The sequence below is a fragment of the Coccinella septempunctata genome, chromosome 8 (genome assembly GCF_907165205.1).
Source record: "Coccinella septempunctata chromosome 8, icCocSept1.1, whole genome shotgun sequence".
Classification (NCBI taxonomy): domain Eukaryota; kingdom Metazoa; phylum Arthropoda; class Insecta; order Coleoptera; family Coccinellidae; genus Coccinella; species Coccinella septempunctata.
In genome coordinates this window covers 16,895,230-16,912,365 of record NC_058196.1, presented here as the reverse complement: position 1 = coordinate 16,912,365, position 17,136 = coordinate 16,895,230, and the positions used below count along the sequence as shown (strand labels likewise).

The 17,136-nt window shown below is 36.3% G+C and overlaps 1 protein-coding gene across 1 annotated transcript; it reads left to right on the top strand.

The window, feature by feature from the left end:
* The first annotated feature begins 728 nt into the window (after positions 1 to 728).
* Positions 729 to 17,136, top strand: LOC123318896 (trypsin-1-like). Its single transcript, XM_044905672.1, has 7 exons — positions 729 to 1,145; positions 1,205 to 1,247; positions 11,021 to 11,183; positions 15,376 to 15,587; positions 16,000 to 16,202; positions 16,762 to 16,822; positions 16,951 to 17,136. Exons 1-7 carry the CDS (start codon positions 1,068 to 1,070, stop codon positions 17,082 to 17,084), a joined length of 894 nt encoding a protein of 297 aa, XP_044761607.1. The 5' UTR covers positions 729 to 1,067; the 3' UTR covers positions 17,085 to 17,136.

Sequence of the window (17,136 nt, the reverse complement as noted above, 5' to 3'; positions counted from 1 at the left end):
GAAAATGTTATGTTATACAACTTTTATAATGAATGCGAAAAAGATTCGAAACACGGGGGAGGAGATAATTCAAAAAAACTGATTTTTGGGACCTTTATGGTCAACTTGTATTGTTTCGGCTTGCTAAAACTGTCAGATTATATTTTTTCCGTTATTCTTGAATCATTAGCTTCAAAATAAGAAAAAACGCCACCGCGCTCGAGAATGTACACGTGACGTTATTTTTTGCTACTTTGGCGCCCTCCTACACATTTTCGACACGCTTAAATTGTCAGATTAAGAGAATATATACTTTTCAATATGCAATTAACCGCATATATCTTAATCTGACACGCTCGAATATGTAAAATGATCGTTTTTTTTTTACTATTCTGACAGGCTGTCTTAGACATGTCTAATTATTGGCAGAGATACGAGATACTCTACAGGGTTCAATGCATCTCCCCTTATATCTGACACGCTCGAGTAAATCCCGAATTTCTCCCTTGGGCTTCCTAACTATTTCATAGACGTTAAAGCTGACATACGCGCAAAATAAATACAATTGTGTTTAAATTTCAACCTTCCCGATTAACAAAACATTTAAGGTTTAGGGACAAATATGCGATATCGACAATTACGCATAATGAGATAATATCAACAGATAAGAAAAAATAAAGGTAGTGCCTGCGGCCGAGATAATTTCATGGCTGTTAATCCGATAAATCACCTAAAACAATCGTTGTCACCATCGCGTGAAGACAATGGAAGGTGAAGCCGAATCATCGACAGACAGACGGACAGACGCACCGTCCTAGAGCCGGTACCGTTGCGTCTCTCGGTTATCTCACGTTGCGTGAATTATGTCAAGCTTATGCATTATTTGCAGTGACCTTTCCCGAATAGTTTTTCCTAGACATTGAAAAAAAATGGATGCGTTGCGTTCCCAGTCACTGCCAAGGCGAACGCACCCCCACTCGAGAGCGTTCCAATTTCGTATAAAAACAAATAACAGCAATATTGTGTTATGTAGTTTGCACTTTTGATTTTGCCGGGTTTGGTTAACGGGACGATTCGGAGGGAAAAAAATGTGCTCGAAGATTATCGTTTTTGCGATTTTTTTTCTGGCTACGTTGGTCACTGGCCGTACTGCGCCTGCGAATGAGGTAGATTTATAGGGTTTCATTGTTGCTATTGGTGTTCAATAATTTTTGTTGTTTCGTAGACAAACCCGAGGAAGTCTAGGAGTATCAATAATTGTGACTGTAGTGAGTATTTTTCTGATACGCTTTGGGCAAGAGTATTAGTGCTGTGTCTATGGCATATTATAATTTTTGTGGCTTAGATGCTTAGAATGATGACTTATAAGAATAAAATAAGGAAGATATTGATGATGCGAAGATTTTTTTGAATTGTGAAATTCTCATTGCATCATACAATTCTATATAATTTTGATTATTTCATGATCTATTTATGAAAGGCTCACGTGGAAATATTTGAAGTAGAAAATTTCCCTGTGTTTGTTACAAATACCTAATATCCGTGAAGGGTCATATGTTTTGAAATTTATTTAATTAAAATTACCGTAAACTAGGGATTTTTGGACTTAATACACTGACATATTTCGGGCCTATCTTTCAACGTATAAGCAGAAACAGAGATATTGTATTTTAGTTTCTTCTTTATAATATAATAATTATTGTCCGTACGTGTTTCAGCATTCCGCTGTTGATTTTTTAAAATGAAAAAAAAAATGTGCAAATATGGTTAGAACCTACAATTAAGAACCTACAATAACAGCTAAGTAATCGTGCATAAAGAACTTGCAGTGAAGAAAACATGCAAAGGGCTAAAATGATGTTAAATCCGCAGAATGCTGCAAGTAAATTTTCCATCAATAAATTTCATTATTCGAAAAAATTGCAACATAGAAAAAGGACCTGAATACAAATGAACAAATTAAAAGAAGACAAAAATAATATTCTTTCAAATATAATATTTCCTTTAACATATATCTCCAATTTAGGGTACACAGTTATTATTCTGTGATTATTCGATTATTCTGTGATTTCAAATGTCTGTCTGATGTCAATTTTACTATCTTTGATCAGAAGACATTCAACAATACTTGTGCGAACAAGTCAACGAATCTGCTAACGTTTTCTCTTACTGCCATAGTTACTGTTGGATAATCCTCAATTCCCTAGAATAAGCAAGGGAGTAGTTCCTTCAAGACCTATTATTTCTGTCGATTTCGAATTTCCAGCCGAAAATGTTGTGTAACGATTGAGTTCTATTCATTGATATAATTATTATAACAAAGCCGGTGAGTCCTTTGACACCTTTTTCCTTCACTATTTTTTTCGCTTCAGCCTAGATAAAAAGATAAAGCCATTTTAAGTTTTCATAATGAGCTATGCCAACCCTGAAAAAACAAAATTCCCTTCAGAATAACAAGCTACAGAATATATTTTTATTTGGAATATCCAATTACTCAAAAACGGCGCATATTATTATACGTGAGAATATGAAGAACACTTCAATTTAAAAAAAAACAAATGTTCATACCAAAAATGATAATTCACTCAATAAGAGAGCTACAAATATTATGATCTTCGCAGAACTCTTCTTGATTCCATGTTATTTGTACATGGAGAATTATGATTAAACATGCGACTCTCCTGATATGCTGGTGACTTTTCTCAAGTATTTATATCGATTTTCTCTTATAGATCTCAAAATATATACCTATAGGTAGATGGCATAGGATCTGCATTTTATTTCAATTTGGTGAAAAAGTTCATCTTCTCGAAGTAGAGTTGTACTATATAGGTCAGTAAACTGTCAAAGTCTTACTCCAAAAATTGGGTGGACAAAAACAGATACTATGTAAAATTGAAGAATTTTAGAGTTAAAATAACTATAGTCAATTTTAAAAATAGAATAATTAAAAGGTCCCTTATTCTATTCAAATTCCAGCATTTTATGCCCAACAAAAAAATGGCCTGCTAGACATCCGAAAAACAATGTTGAAAAAAGTCTTGTTATTCTTTTCTGAGCAGCAAACAACCTGTTCAAGTCCCCTCTGCTTCCCCACACTACAATATTATAACTCCACTGACTATAAGCTAGGCCATGATAAATATTCAATTGAACTGTTTCGTAGAGAATATTTTATTCGTATCAACGCGAAATTAAATTCACTGATCTTTTCACAGACTTCCGAAATATGGTTTCATTGGTCACTCCGGCTTAAATTGTAATCTACATATCGGGGAAAGGTGCCCAAGGCGATCCCCTTAAGCAAGAATTTGCGTGATTCCGTAGTTTCTTCGGGTAGCACAAAAATGAAAACGTCTACTCCTCTTAGAAGTATCCATCCTTCTATTGTCCTACTCGAAATAGTCGGTCACAAAAGGTTTTTTGAAATATTTTCGATTTTCCAAAACGTTACAAAAGAATCATCTTATACACCCTTGTGTTTAAGATGATCCCTGTGGTATGGTTAAGATGATCCCAGGGATCATCTTGACCCCATTCTTTCAATTAGCTCCCATATTTTCAAGAATGAAGTATGTAAAACAAATATCTTTGGAGATTGTAAAATAATTTTATTGGGCATAAAACATTATAAATTATCAAGTGAATAAACAACTAAAAATTACATATAAAATGTAATATCACAAAAATTTGAAACGAACATGTAAATGGTGGTTTCAATACACCACCGACAAAAGCTAATTTGAGATCCATTAAAATATTAAAAATTTTCTGAAATAACAAAATAAAGTACGAAATTTCTCTTCTTATTGATCCATACATTCTAAGCTCCATGTCCTTCATATTGTTCACGAGCTCGGTTTCTTGTTCATTAGTGGAAACAGTTTTTCTTACTCCCAGATATTTCACTGCACCACGAGTTTAATTATCTTAATTTCTTTAGTCCTTCGTTTCAATGAAATTAGCGAAAGTGAAAACTTCCTACTCGCTCTTTTAATTGCTATTCCCTTTTTAATGGCAACAATAGCACTTAACATTGATTCTTATTTGGACCATCCGCCTCGAATGATTTTTTTTATTTATTTATTAATATTTATATTTATGCGGCATAATTCCTAACTGAAAATTACTGTAAAAATTTATGGGTATACCCTTCTGACGATTATTAGACCTCAGAACAGTATGTAAAAAAATTATGGTGTAAGATGATCCCCAGGGATCATCTTGTACACAAGTTGGGGGATCATCCTGCCCCAAGTTCAACTTTTTCATTCAGCATTAGATATTATAACCTATACGCATATAAGCATATAAGGAAGCAACAAATATAAAAATCATTGTTATCAACCATTCACAACGAAAGTAGCATAATCTTAAAGTTAACCTAATCTTAGAATAAGCGGTCACAATTCAAATTTTTCGTTGTGAATATCGACTGTTCGCTTGCACTGTACTAAAAAATTGACTGAGGTAGAAGTGTGGTAGAGGCTATGTTATGGCAAAGAATTCAACCAGATGGCATTTTTCATGAGTCTGTAATCGAAAGGGATCATCTTACCCAAAGCGATCAACACCTTTCCCCTAAGCCCAGGAACTCAACGCAGGATTTAAGGATGTGAATTCACCACCACTAAGTCTTCAATTTTCGTGCTAGCTTCCCCTAACTTTGGATGTGATACACTCTGATTTTGCGATATTTAACAGCACTGCATTTCTGGTGCATCATTTAGATATTTTTTCAAAAAGTACTCCGCATAAATCTCCGAGCACTATTTGCTGGTGTGGTCCATAAAAATAGCGACGTTATGTGATAATTCGATGTTCAAGTTTTAGGGAAGGACATTTACAAAATTCAAAAAATAGGAGCATTATTCCCACTTGCGATCCCTGAGGAACACCTTACTTTAACGTTTTCTCCTCGTACCGAGCGTTTCCAACCCGCACTCTTATTGTTCCTTGTGACATTTTTCAGCCAGTCATATATCACACCCCCAAAACAGATATGTACGTGTTTTAGACAGTCGAAGGCGCGACTCAAGTCGAAGAATAGTCCAGCTACACATACTCCCTCATCCAAACATGTGAAAAAGCGATATCATCGGACTTTACACGGGGAGCCGGTTTAAAATGGATAAATCCGAGTCGTTGTTTTGATTCAGCACCTGAGAGTAATGTTCCGTCCATTTTTCGAGAATCATCAGTTAGGAAGGCTCCATGAGCATTTCTTATAGGAAAGTTAGCTTTTCTGCTTAAACCATAAACAGTTTTAATAGTTTCGAAAAAACGCCTGTAGTCATGGTTATCAGTGTAAGCTTGTATTTCCCTAGCTTTTTCTTTCCACCAGCTATCCTTGATTTTTCTTATTTCTTGACGGACCTCGCGTTTTATGTTTATAAGACTGTTTTAGACTTCAACATCGACAGGATTGTTAATTGCTGTTTTCATTGCTTTGCGTTTTGCCTCCAAAAGAGGTGCGATATGAATTTCGCTGTCGGCGAACCAGTCTGGGGATTTTCGGGAGCGTTCTGTGCCCAGTATTTCTTTGGCTGTATTTGAAAGAGATGATTTGAAGCGAAGCCAATGACTGTCATAGTCGTCGTTATAATCCGGTGTTGTTAGTCTATCTTTGACGGCAGCTGTTAATCTTTCCTTTGTGGAAGGATTTTGTAATTTGGAGATTTGAAGGCGCTCTCTTAGTAACTTAGTAACTTTGGCTTGCGATGTAAGTACAAGTCAAGGATTGATTCCGCATTGATTCCACTCTCTCCGCCTCTTCCTTATCCATCTGACTAGAGCGTCCGCTTGGCACTTCTCTCTAATAGCAGAATTTCTCTGCCTGCCAGCCAGTGTGTATCCCGTTATTGTTCTTAGAGCCTTCATTTCAGTTAATGATAAAAGATAAAATCCTCTTTATTATAGACCTTTCGGCTCTGGTCTGCGCTCCTTATGTCATTACTGATCTTGGACATGTTTTATATATTCTTGAATTGCAATGAGTACTTCTGATATTGCTGCAGCTTTGTTGACCTGCTTTCCCACTTCGTCTTCCAGGAATTCATGATGAAAAAATAGTTACGCCATCGTCAATCGAACGTTTGTCATCCTGACGGATACTAGCGAAGCTTCCTCAAAATTTTGTGGAAGTTATCAGGAAATTCATGAATTGTTCTTGTTTTCTCATAACAGTTAATTCACACAACGTAAGAAACGAATCCCATTTTGATTTTTTCATAAATAATGTTTAATTGTCATTTTTTTCTATACTTCCTACAAATTCACTACAGTCAACCATTTTTACTACAACTCATCTTTCTCTCAATAAAATTATTCCTGAGTACCTAGGTATGTCAAAAACAGGTGTCCCGTAGTTAATGTTGTTTAGGATTCGAAAGGTGATCGAATTTTATTCCCTTATAATTGAAGTAATTGAGCGTTCAAGTATCAAAATTTTTCCACAATAGCTAAGTGACCTTCAGATATATGCTACAAGTAGAACATTCATACGCAGGCCATCCGGAATTTTAGGTCGTCCAGATTTTAGTAAATCTTTCACAAAACCCGTTTCTTCAGATTCAGCTAGTCTACTAACGCTAGAGCGATTTTTATAGGCACATTATCCCGATTCAAATCTTTAAAGGGCAATATAACACCATAACCAATAATTACCAATCAAAACTGAAAACTTAATCACAAATTTCTCACTAACATGAGTGGGTGAAGGTCAACATTGCACCTTCATCCACCAAGTGTTTGTTACGCAGTCTAAAAAGCATATTTAAGAATATTCAGACTGTTATATTCATTTGGTCCATATTTTCCGAAAGCCATGTTAGGAACCATTTCATTTCGGTGGTGGGAATGTCTAACCTGCATATCTCCATCGACTAGTGCAAAAAACAAACATAGAATACAGACTAGGCTTCATAAAATTTCATAAGACGAAAACATGTCCGTAAAACACCCTGTGTATGATACATAGTGTATTGAAACTCAAAGTCACCTGAATCAAGCCAAGAATATGCAACAAACCGGTATACAAACATGGATGTATTTTATGGTGTCCCTTATAAGTAAGTGAATAAGAAACTCACAAATGAAGTTCTAAACACGATTAATTCATATGGCCAATATTATCAAATCTGATCAATCAAGGGATTCGATGTTCGACCCTGATGAGGTTTTACACCAAATAAATTTTTTCCCTGCTTTCAAGCGTTTCATAAAAAGGAATCCATCAACGACTGAAACATCTAAAATACTTCACCATGGCCTGTACCACTTTCTTGGTCGAATTATGATTCGATATGCTGCAGCGAGTGCATCTATTCATGAACTCCACCCATGCAATTATTATATCCGGAGCAATTTTTGGTTGTGGCACTTTTTTTAATTCGATATCCTGTCCAAATGAAAGACTTCATGAATTGAGCGATCCTCGAAGATAGAGGCCAAGGTTACGACTTTGATGTATCTTGCCACTGGGCAAGAGTAGTTGAGTGTTGATGGTAATATGTAGTAATCATTGTGCCAGAACATTTGGTGCAGAGTCCGTCATAAGGGAGGCAACATTTAAATTAAATGATGAAAATATACGACCAAATTTAAATTAACTGTATCAGAACATTATCCCATTTTCTAAATCGGATTTTATACGGACATTTTCGTTGTTCATTTTTATTGTTCGATATACAACAATATTAAATGGACGATTAGCTCCAATTTCACGAAGAATATAATTCTGGATTCATTAAAAGTGAATAAACTTATCCGGAACATACATTGTACAAAACCGAAATGTGTATGAGATGGGACAAGTAGTTTCCTCAACAGTTTACATCGATCAGATATATGCATATTCATTCCCCCGAAAAAAAATTGAGATGTAAGTTGTCCTTAAAAATTGACGCTGCCCACTAATGGGTTAATACCTCCGGGTAAATAATATTCAGACGCATAGCACCCGCCGATTTAAAAATCCGCAAATATCACGATTTGAATCCAACGTCGATTTTATGTATGGGTTTCATTTAGTATAGTGAGAAGAGGTTACAGTTCACTGCGACCTTAAGGTCTATTGTGCCCATGGGTTTCATTTAGACAACCCTCCCTCTGTTTTACGTAGAATCGACTGAAATAATAAAAATTATGGTTGATTATTGGAAAATATTTAGTTTTGATGAATTTGTTTTGTACTGCCTATACATTTTTGATCCAAACAGTAAACAGCGTTATATACTACAGAATCGAAAAATTGAAAATGGAAAAAAAAATGAGAAAATATTTCCTGCAGAAATATAACAAAAAGTGTTGCCTTCCATTTTCACCATTTTTTTCATAAGAATCGAAATAATTCATACACCATTGAGTCTTTGCCCAAGGTATGGCCTACTGTTGGAATTGCCATCAAATCGGTTGGTCAACGATGTAGAGATATATACTGGGTGTGTCATTTGAAATATGGTAAGTGGTGGAGTGTTTTCGTTATAACCAGAAATTGCAGAGAACTGAAAATATTTTAGAGAGAAAGTTCATTGTCTAAAACTCCCACATGCACATGCAAATTTTCAGCACAAAATTGTGATTAGTTTTCTATAAACTTCTAATAAGACACCGCGGTAAATCACCCAGTATATAATAATAATTTCTAATAATGAGTATAGTAAAGATAAAATGATAATTATAATATTAATAATTTATTGATCCTTTAGGACATGTGAAAGAGAAATAACAAATTTCAGCTAAACACTGATACAATCATTCAAATAATCATCCACAGTGTTCTGAAACAAACATTCGGCATATATCTTGAATTTGTTAAAATTGAGAGATTTTTAACTATTTAGCAGATGATTATAAATTTTGATGCATACAGATAGGACGCTTCAAACTTGAACATTCTTTTGTTTGAGGATAATTTCAATATATTTTTTTTTCGTTCTCTTTCAAATAGTGTGTGACACTCTTCAAAATTAAAATGGAAGAAAAGAAAAGGATATCAGTCTCCACAAAGGTCTGTATGACCAAAAAGGAGTTATTTTGAATATCATACAAAGAATTCCCTTCTGCAATATAAAAGCCATAAGCATCCGAAGTGCTTCCCCATAGTAAAATGTTGTACTACAGGTGGCTGTCAACCAGACTGTAATAAAGATCTTTGAGATAATCTGGAGGAAGTAGATTCCTTACCCTACTTAGTATCAAAGAGTATCAACTTTAGGGTTGATGACATAATGCATCGATATGAATACCTAGACCACTTCAGTCGGTTATTCAGCCAAGAAATTGAGCACCGTCTTTAGATGGAATGATATTGTTTAGATGTCGAATGACCAGATGACGATTATTGTGACTATTGTGGAGTAAACACACTCAGTTTTCTATATGTTTATCATCAAAGTGTTTTCCTGACAGCAGTTAACAAAGCTTTCCAAAGGAAGCCCATACAACACTTGCAGCTCCTCAAAAGATGGAGCTGTTACTGCCACTGAAGCATCATCAGCAAATTAATTGAACGAAAAATCTTTTACCAGCTGTGTATCCCGAGGGTTAACCACTTGGCAATCCTTATCCTCAGATTAACGGGAAAATCGTTAAGGAAGAGAACCAACTAGAGCGGTCGAAGAGCAAAGCACTATGGTACACCCAAGTACTCTGCAGATAATGAATGTCCCACCCTCGCACATGGATCTACCTTCCAGATAGCTGCGAACCCAATCAAAGAACACACCTCGAAAACCTAGGTTGTAGCATTTGTCCATAATTAACCCTCAACTGCTATCGTTGGGGTCAAATTTGACCCCACTCGTCATTAATCGTGTATAATCGTATGAACGCATCGCTGTAGATTCTTCCGCCTCTAGGTATTCTCAGTACTCACTGTGCCTGTGCCGATAGTGAGTGCATCTTATTCTCGACTGCACTAGTTTACGCGATCTGATTGTCTTGGGGTCAGTTTGTACCCCACCACAGTACTCACGCGAAAAATTTCGGGCTTCTTGATATATTGAAAAATTACTTCTTCATAATTGAAGATGGCAAATTCAGATAGTATAGTGGTAGAAGGAAAACTCATGAATGCTGAGCAGGTCATGTCTTATTTGAGCGAATTGGATACGGATTTTCATAGTGATGAAGAAATTTTTCATGAGGATGACCGTATGAGCGACGCAGAAAGTCAACATAGCATTCATGATACTGATTCGAATATTTCTGAGACAGAATCCGAAGACAATATTGAGACACATAGTCGAAATACAAATTACTTTCATGGAAAAAATAATTTCCATGCATTGCATTGAGTGCAATACGTATTTTAGAGCATCCGAAATTTTGATCCCCAAAAGTTAGGCGGCAGTTTTTTTTTAATGCAATATAATGCAATTTTTTTACTTTTTAGTACTAATCTTACTCCTCATAAGCTGAACACCAGCAATAGTTTTCACCAAAGAAATCAATAACGTTGTAGAGGATAGCTGTAAATGAAGCCTTACATTGCAGCAATTTTTTTTTTATTATTTGAGTAATGGTTGTTTTCTTTTCGAAATGTTCAAATTATTTGATGAATAAATGTTTATTTCACTTCAGCAGACTTTGAACTTCACTCAATAAACAAAAAACTATCAAATATAGACAATTTTCATGGGTAGACATAGTTCAAAGTTTTGGGGTCAGAATTTACCCCACCATATAAGAATCGTTATATGAAATGACGATAGCAGTTGAGGGTTAATTGGAACGATAGGCTATCGAACGCTCGGGAAAGGTAAAAGAACAGCACCGCAACATGTGACCTGTTATCAAAGCACTCATCGAAGTAATCAACGAAGTGATAAAGGAACAATATTCATATAAACTTCTTGATTTAAATAATGCATAGATGAATCTCCTTATATTACATCAATTGGAAAACACTATCCACATTCTACATTGTAAATGGAGTTTCACCAAACGATCAAAGTTTTTCACTCTTTTCGATTACTTGATCTAACTCAGTTATCTGGTAGTTTTATCGATAAACAGAATTGTTAAATTTTTGTTTCAGTATGTGGCAAAAATTACCGACACATGAGAGTAGTGGGAGGAAACGAAGCAGATGCTCACGAATTCCCTTGGTTAGTGGGATTGACAAGAGATGGAGAAATTCAGTGTGGTGCTAGTTTAATCACAAAAAGACATTTATTAACTGCTGCTCACTGCGTAAATGGGTAAGTGAAAATATATTAATATCATCATAATGTTGTATAAGAAAACATGGGCTGGCAGATTATTCATGCAGTTTCTGAACCCCATCATGAATTCGTCGATAACAACAAATTTTAGAACAAAAGCAGTAATCGGTAGATTCTATTGGCCAATTTCAACAGAATATGTTTGGACATTAGAGGAATTCATATTTCGTCTTGAAGCAAATTTTATTTCTGCTTTTTATTGCCTCACTTATGAATTACTTCAAGCAAGTATAAGCAAATAATATGATTTGTAATTCGTTGCTATTCATATGAATTATAACGATTTTTATTAGTGGGAAGCAACAATCTTCGAAAGCTCGAGCAAGAAAAAAGAGTTCACGATTTAATTGAAGATTGCTGCTTCCCACTAACAAAAATCGTTAGAAGCAAATAAATATAATTTGTTACACCTTCACCCTAAACAATTCAAATGAGGATTAATGAGTCAGAAATAAATTTTTTATAGGCGATCCGTACTCAGCTATAGTGCTACTATTACTTTCCAACATCTATTGTTACTAGATATTGTCACATCTAATTTTCACATGTTCTGTATCATTGATCCAGAAGCAGTTTTTTAAAATACTTACTTTCACTTTTATAAAAAATCATTATGACTGAATTGTGTTCGAACTTTGTTCCTAATGGAACAAATGTTTTCATAATAATAATAATTTTGTTCATCATTCATACATTCGTAGAGGACACAAACAAACCTACCTACCTATTTTTGCATTTTTTCTGATTTTGCATGGGGGTCTAGATATTAAGGGTGGTACTGTTTCAAAAGGGTCAAGTACACTGATTGAGTTTGCAAGTCACAAGCCGGCTTTTTCACAAGCAGCTCGTAAATTAGTCCAATGCATGGGCGTAGCCAGGGTTGAGTTTCGGGGGGGGTTTGAAATGAAAATTTTCTGATTTTGACATATAAAGTGAGACTCTTTGAAACTGATATCATGTGTACCTATATTATTTCGGGGGGGGGGGGGGGGTTGAACCCCCAAACCCCCCCCCCCTGGCTACGCCCGTGGTCCAATGTACTCGACGCTCTCGCTCCGTTAGCTGCTTGTGAAAATGCTCTTGAAAAAGTTGAACTGCCGGTGACTTTACAGGCTACTTGCCAGCTTTTGAGTGAGTAGCTTGTAAACTAGCCACGTGTACTCACAGTAGCTTACACACAAGTGGTTAATGGCATTAGCAACACGTGGTTTCTACTCGCCAACTAGTTGGCTACTGAGCAAGTGGGTACTCGATTAGTAGCGCACTCTCAGACCCGCCGGCTTCTTACAAGCCTGCTTGTTGGCTCGTGAACTCGCCCCGTGCACTTGACCTTTTATTGTCATTAGGGTCACTGAAAAATATATTTCGGATTTGAAATACAAATGAGAGAAGTTTTTACTGATTCCGTATAAGAATACTTAAGGGTCCAATACACTGGAGTTTAAAGACTAAAGCCGACTTTTTCACAAGCAGTTCGTAAACTATAGCAGGCCAGCCAGCTAGTTGGCTACTAAGCAAGTGGGTCATTTGGTGTGTACTCGATTACTAGCGCAATGGTTTATTAATTACATATCCATAAATTTTGAATTCATTTTATCAACACTGAAAATCCATAACCAAAATAAAGAAACTGGATTATATAATTTTCATTAGAATGAGTTGTCTGGTTCTCTTTAATTGAAGTAGTTGCTATAAATGTCTTTCTCATTGCTTCCAACACTTCTGATATATTCAAAACGTCATGGAAAAGCGTTAATTTGATGATTTTTTCAATGATACTAGTCTAGATATTTGAATTATGGAATTATTCAAATGAGGTAGTAGGAGAAAGTCACACAGTGTGAGATAACGCGATCATGGAGGAAATTCATATTCGTTATCAGGGCTAATGAGCGAATCCTGAAAATCATTCTTTAGAATAACTAAGGTTCCTACAGCTCTTAACAATAACTATTGGACAATTCATCCAAATTCATTTTAGCTATAAAAGGCATAATGATATCTCCCTCATAACATTCTACTGTTGAAGTTCCATCAAAGAAAATAAGTCCCACATTTCGCCTCTGACTGGTGCATACCAAAAACCAATGTTTTTTGGATGCTATAAGGGTAGGTAATCAACTTTTTTAATTTTCTGAAACATGTCAACCTTTATGGAAACTGAATGATCGCAAAGGGTTTGCAACCAATTTCTTGATGATTATTATTGTGGATTGGGAAAATGCAATTACTTACCCCAACGGACTTAAGAAGAAAGCTAGGCGAACCTCCACTAGTCTGGTAGTAGAAAGAGGGTTTCCAAAGAGAAGGGAAACAGTGAACTAACCTTTCTTCCGAACCAGCTTCGTGGATGTAACTCGTAGATAAAGAAGACACATGGCATTCCACTCACAGTTGCTCAATATCACTCTGGTTTAATTAATACAGATGATTTCAATAAATATGACAAATGGTGCGATAAATGCGGCGATGCTACAGAGGATAACTTTGTTTTTCAAAAAACCTTTCGGAGCATCCGACGATGAAATTATTCTTGGCGTGATCGATAGACAAAAAATTTGTTTACTTTTTTCTACGCCCGAGTTAGGCAACCCAACATGTTCTGATGTTCACGACGGAACATACCGCCCGCCCTGAATTGTCCCTTCAGTAAGATGAACTGAAAGGAGTGAACAGATGAAATAAGCCAGGAGCAATCTGCTGAGTTGGAATGCAGTAGCAACATCCGCTACTTGTGTTGTGGAATCAACTCCTCGAGAAATAGAGGATATATGGCCGATGTACAATGTCAGAGGAGGAAGATCGTCATCTCGAATGATGAGAACGGTACCTGGGAGGATAGGAGTAGATGGATGCAACCACTTGTTACGTTGCTGCAAGGTATGCAAGTACTCCTGACGCCAACGCTTCCAGAAGTCCTGCTGAAATCGTTGGACTAGTTGTCAACGAGACAGACGGTACACAGACACGGAACTGACATCTTTATCAGAAGGAGCAGTGAAGGAGCGAAAACCAGAAAATGCCCTGGTGTAAGGGCCTCAAAATCAGAAGAGTCATACGATGGGAGATACAGAGGACGAAAGTTGAGGATTGCCTTAACCTCAGTGCAGACGGTAGGAAACTCCTCGTAAATGAGTTTTTGCTCGCCGATAACGCGAAAGAGATTATGCTTAACAGATTTGACACAAATGCCGCCAATGTGAGGTCTGAAAGGGGTTTTGAACCGGCAGTCAGTACCGGAAGACGAGGCTGCATCACGAAGACTTTGATATATGATATATTCAACCTTGATTGTACAATTTTTGTAACAATAAGTTCTTGGATGAATAAACATTATCATTATCATTATCATTGCTGATTGTGGAATAGACAATAAGTGGCCAAGGTCACGAAGGTAGTTATGTTCACCCACGAAGTTGGTCCTGTTATTCGAAAAGATAACAGGCATGCTACGAAGCGACGAAAAGCAGCAATTAAATCTTGATATCTTTTTTTTTTTTAATCGTGTGGCATATGCTAACGGATACTTCAGCCAGTTGAGATAAAAACCGAACAGAGGTTCGTGGAACTTCTGTCATCATATTTTCAATATTGCTGAATTAATCTGAGGTTTTCTTCTTTGGTCTACCACTTCCTTTTTTGCTTGAACATACCAGTTTCCCGGAAAACGTCAACTCATCGCAATTGATAATAATCTACAGCAACATTGTGTCAACACATCGCAAAACAGTAGGTTGGAGAGATTAATAATAATCTATAGCAACATTCGGGTACTTCTATGAAGTCGCTAGAATATTCAAGAATATTTCCAGTCTTCTTCTTGTTTATCCCCGATTTTAGAGGTTCAGAATTCCATAGCCAACTAGACGACGATTTTTTTTTAGCGCACGTTACATGGTCATATCTAAAACACAAATGAATATATATGGAATAAAAGTTCTCACTTCTGCAGTTTTCATGTAAATCAAGATCGAGAAGTCTGCCTATTTGGCATGGAGGTACGAGAAACAGCCAAAATCGAGCAATTTATGTACAAGAAGTGTATGAAATTATTTTGAGACCTACTTATTCTATTCATTTATTGATCTTTTCAGCTCAACGCTGAATGAAATATAAAGTAATTAATTTTCGAAATATACAAGTGTTAATTTGTTCTGCAATATTTCAGATTCGATATTCGAGAAATGTCAGTCGTTTTGGCCGATCATAACAGGGTTTCTCCAAATAGACTATCAACGATAGTTGTGAGAGGTTTGAGAAGTATCAGAGAACATGAACGTTTCGACAAATATAGTTTCAACAACGATATAGCCATTCTGGAAATGGACAGCCCTGTAGACTTCACTACCACAGTACAGCCAGCGTGCCTTCCTAGAAGGGGTAAATTTCCATGATTTCTTCTTAAATGTCAGTGAACTGGAAGGGCCTCTTAGGTACCGAAATACGACGAAAAGTGTATCCCATTGAGAGGGAAGATGTAGAGCAACCCATCTCTTTCTAATGGTTCGGCAACCAATCGAACAACCGCATCAGAAGTCGGACGTAGCAGTCGTCTCACTTAAACCAAAGAGTAACCAACTTGTTGGTTACTCTTTGCTTAAACGCCCCGGGTTGTTTTGGTTTACATCAAATTCACAGAGCGCAGAGAGAGATAGATTGCTCTACATCTTATCTTTCAGTCTTCCTCAGTTTACCTGCATCTAGATGCCGTTCCAGTTCTTTTAGAGTTCAATATTAAATGTAGATGATCAACATCTTCCTAGAGTAAAATTAATCTCCACATTATTTTCAGCTGCTGATTACACCGGACGTGACGCAGTCGTGGCTGGTTGGGGAAAGACAGGTGAAAATGAAATAACATCGAATATTTTAAGGAAAGTGACCCTCCCAGTTTGGAGCAGAGACCAGTGTTTGAATTCCAACTACGGTCAGAGAAAAATATCTGATAACATGTTCTGCGCTGGCTTTCCTGCTGGAAAACAGGATGCTTGTCAGGTACATTCGACAAACAGACACATTGGTACTCAATAAACACATACATGTCATGTGTATTACATACCTGATAAAGCCCGTTGCTTAGAGTTATACGATGAATTTTATTATGTTTATTTCGAAACGTAAATTCAACTTTACGTCAGAGTACATGATTCAACTCGTTATTGTTGTCATCTATACGAAACGTGTCCTCATCGTCCTGAATGTATATACAATAAGAAGTTAGAAACGTAACTACAACGTTGAAAGAGACACCATTCAACATAACGTTGTAACCACCCAGAAAAAACCTTTCCTCATAGAGCTTGGTTAACATATATTCAATAAAAAGTAAGAAACTTTACAGCATCGTTGAATATGACAACAACCCGTTAATTGAGCAACCATAATGAAAAGTGTTGTTATCATATCTGATCAACGTTTATTCGATGATATGTAAAAAACGTTACCTCAACGTTGATTTACGTGTTTGAAGAACTTGGAAAAAACGTAGAAGCCCTACTGCATACTCCCGAAGCTGAATGTTCAGCTAGCATTTACTAATTGATATTGCTTTTAGGGCGACAGTGGTGGTCCCTTACACATGAATAATGCTAACAGTGGCGTAATGGAAATAATTGGTAAGTTGTCGTACTCTCATAACTCAAAATAGATCGTTTCGGTGTGTTGCTTCCTCAAATTTTGGGATTGGGAATGCTTAAAAATAATAATAAATGTTGTTATATATTTGGAAATAACGTTGTTGTAGGTCTAGTTTCCTGGGGAAGAGGATGCGCTAGGCCGAATCTACCAGGAATTTATACAAAGGTCACAAACTATTTGGACTGGGTGAACAATGCTTTGAATGGAGAATGTCTTTGTCGTCCCCAGATATATGCTTGAGCTCCACCTCAAAATTCTGTGATCCGATCAATTTGATCCTGAATATTTATAT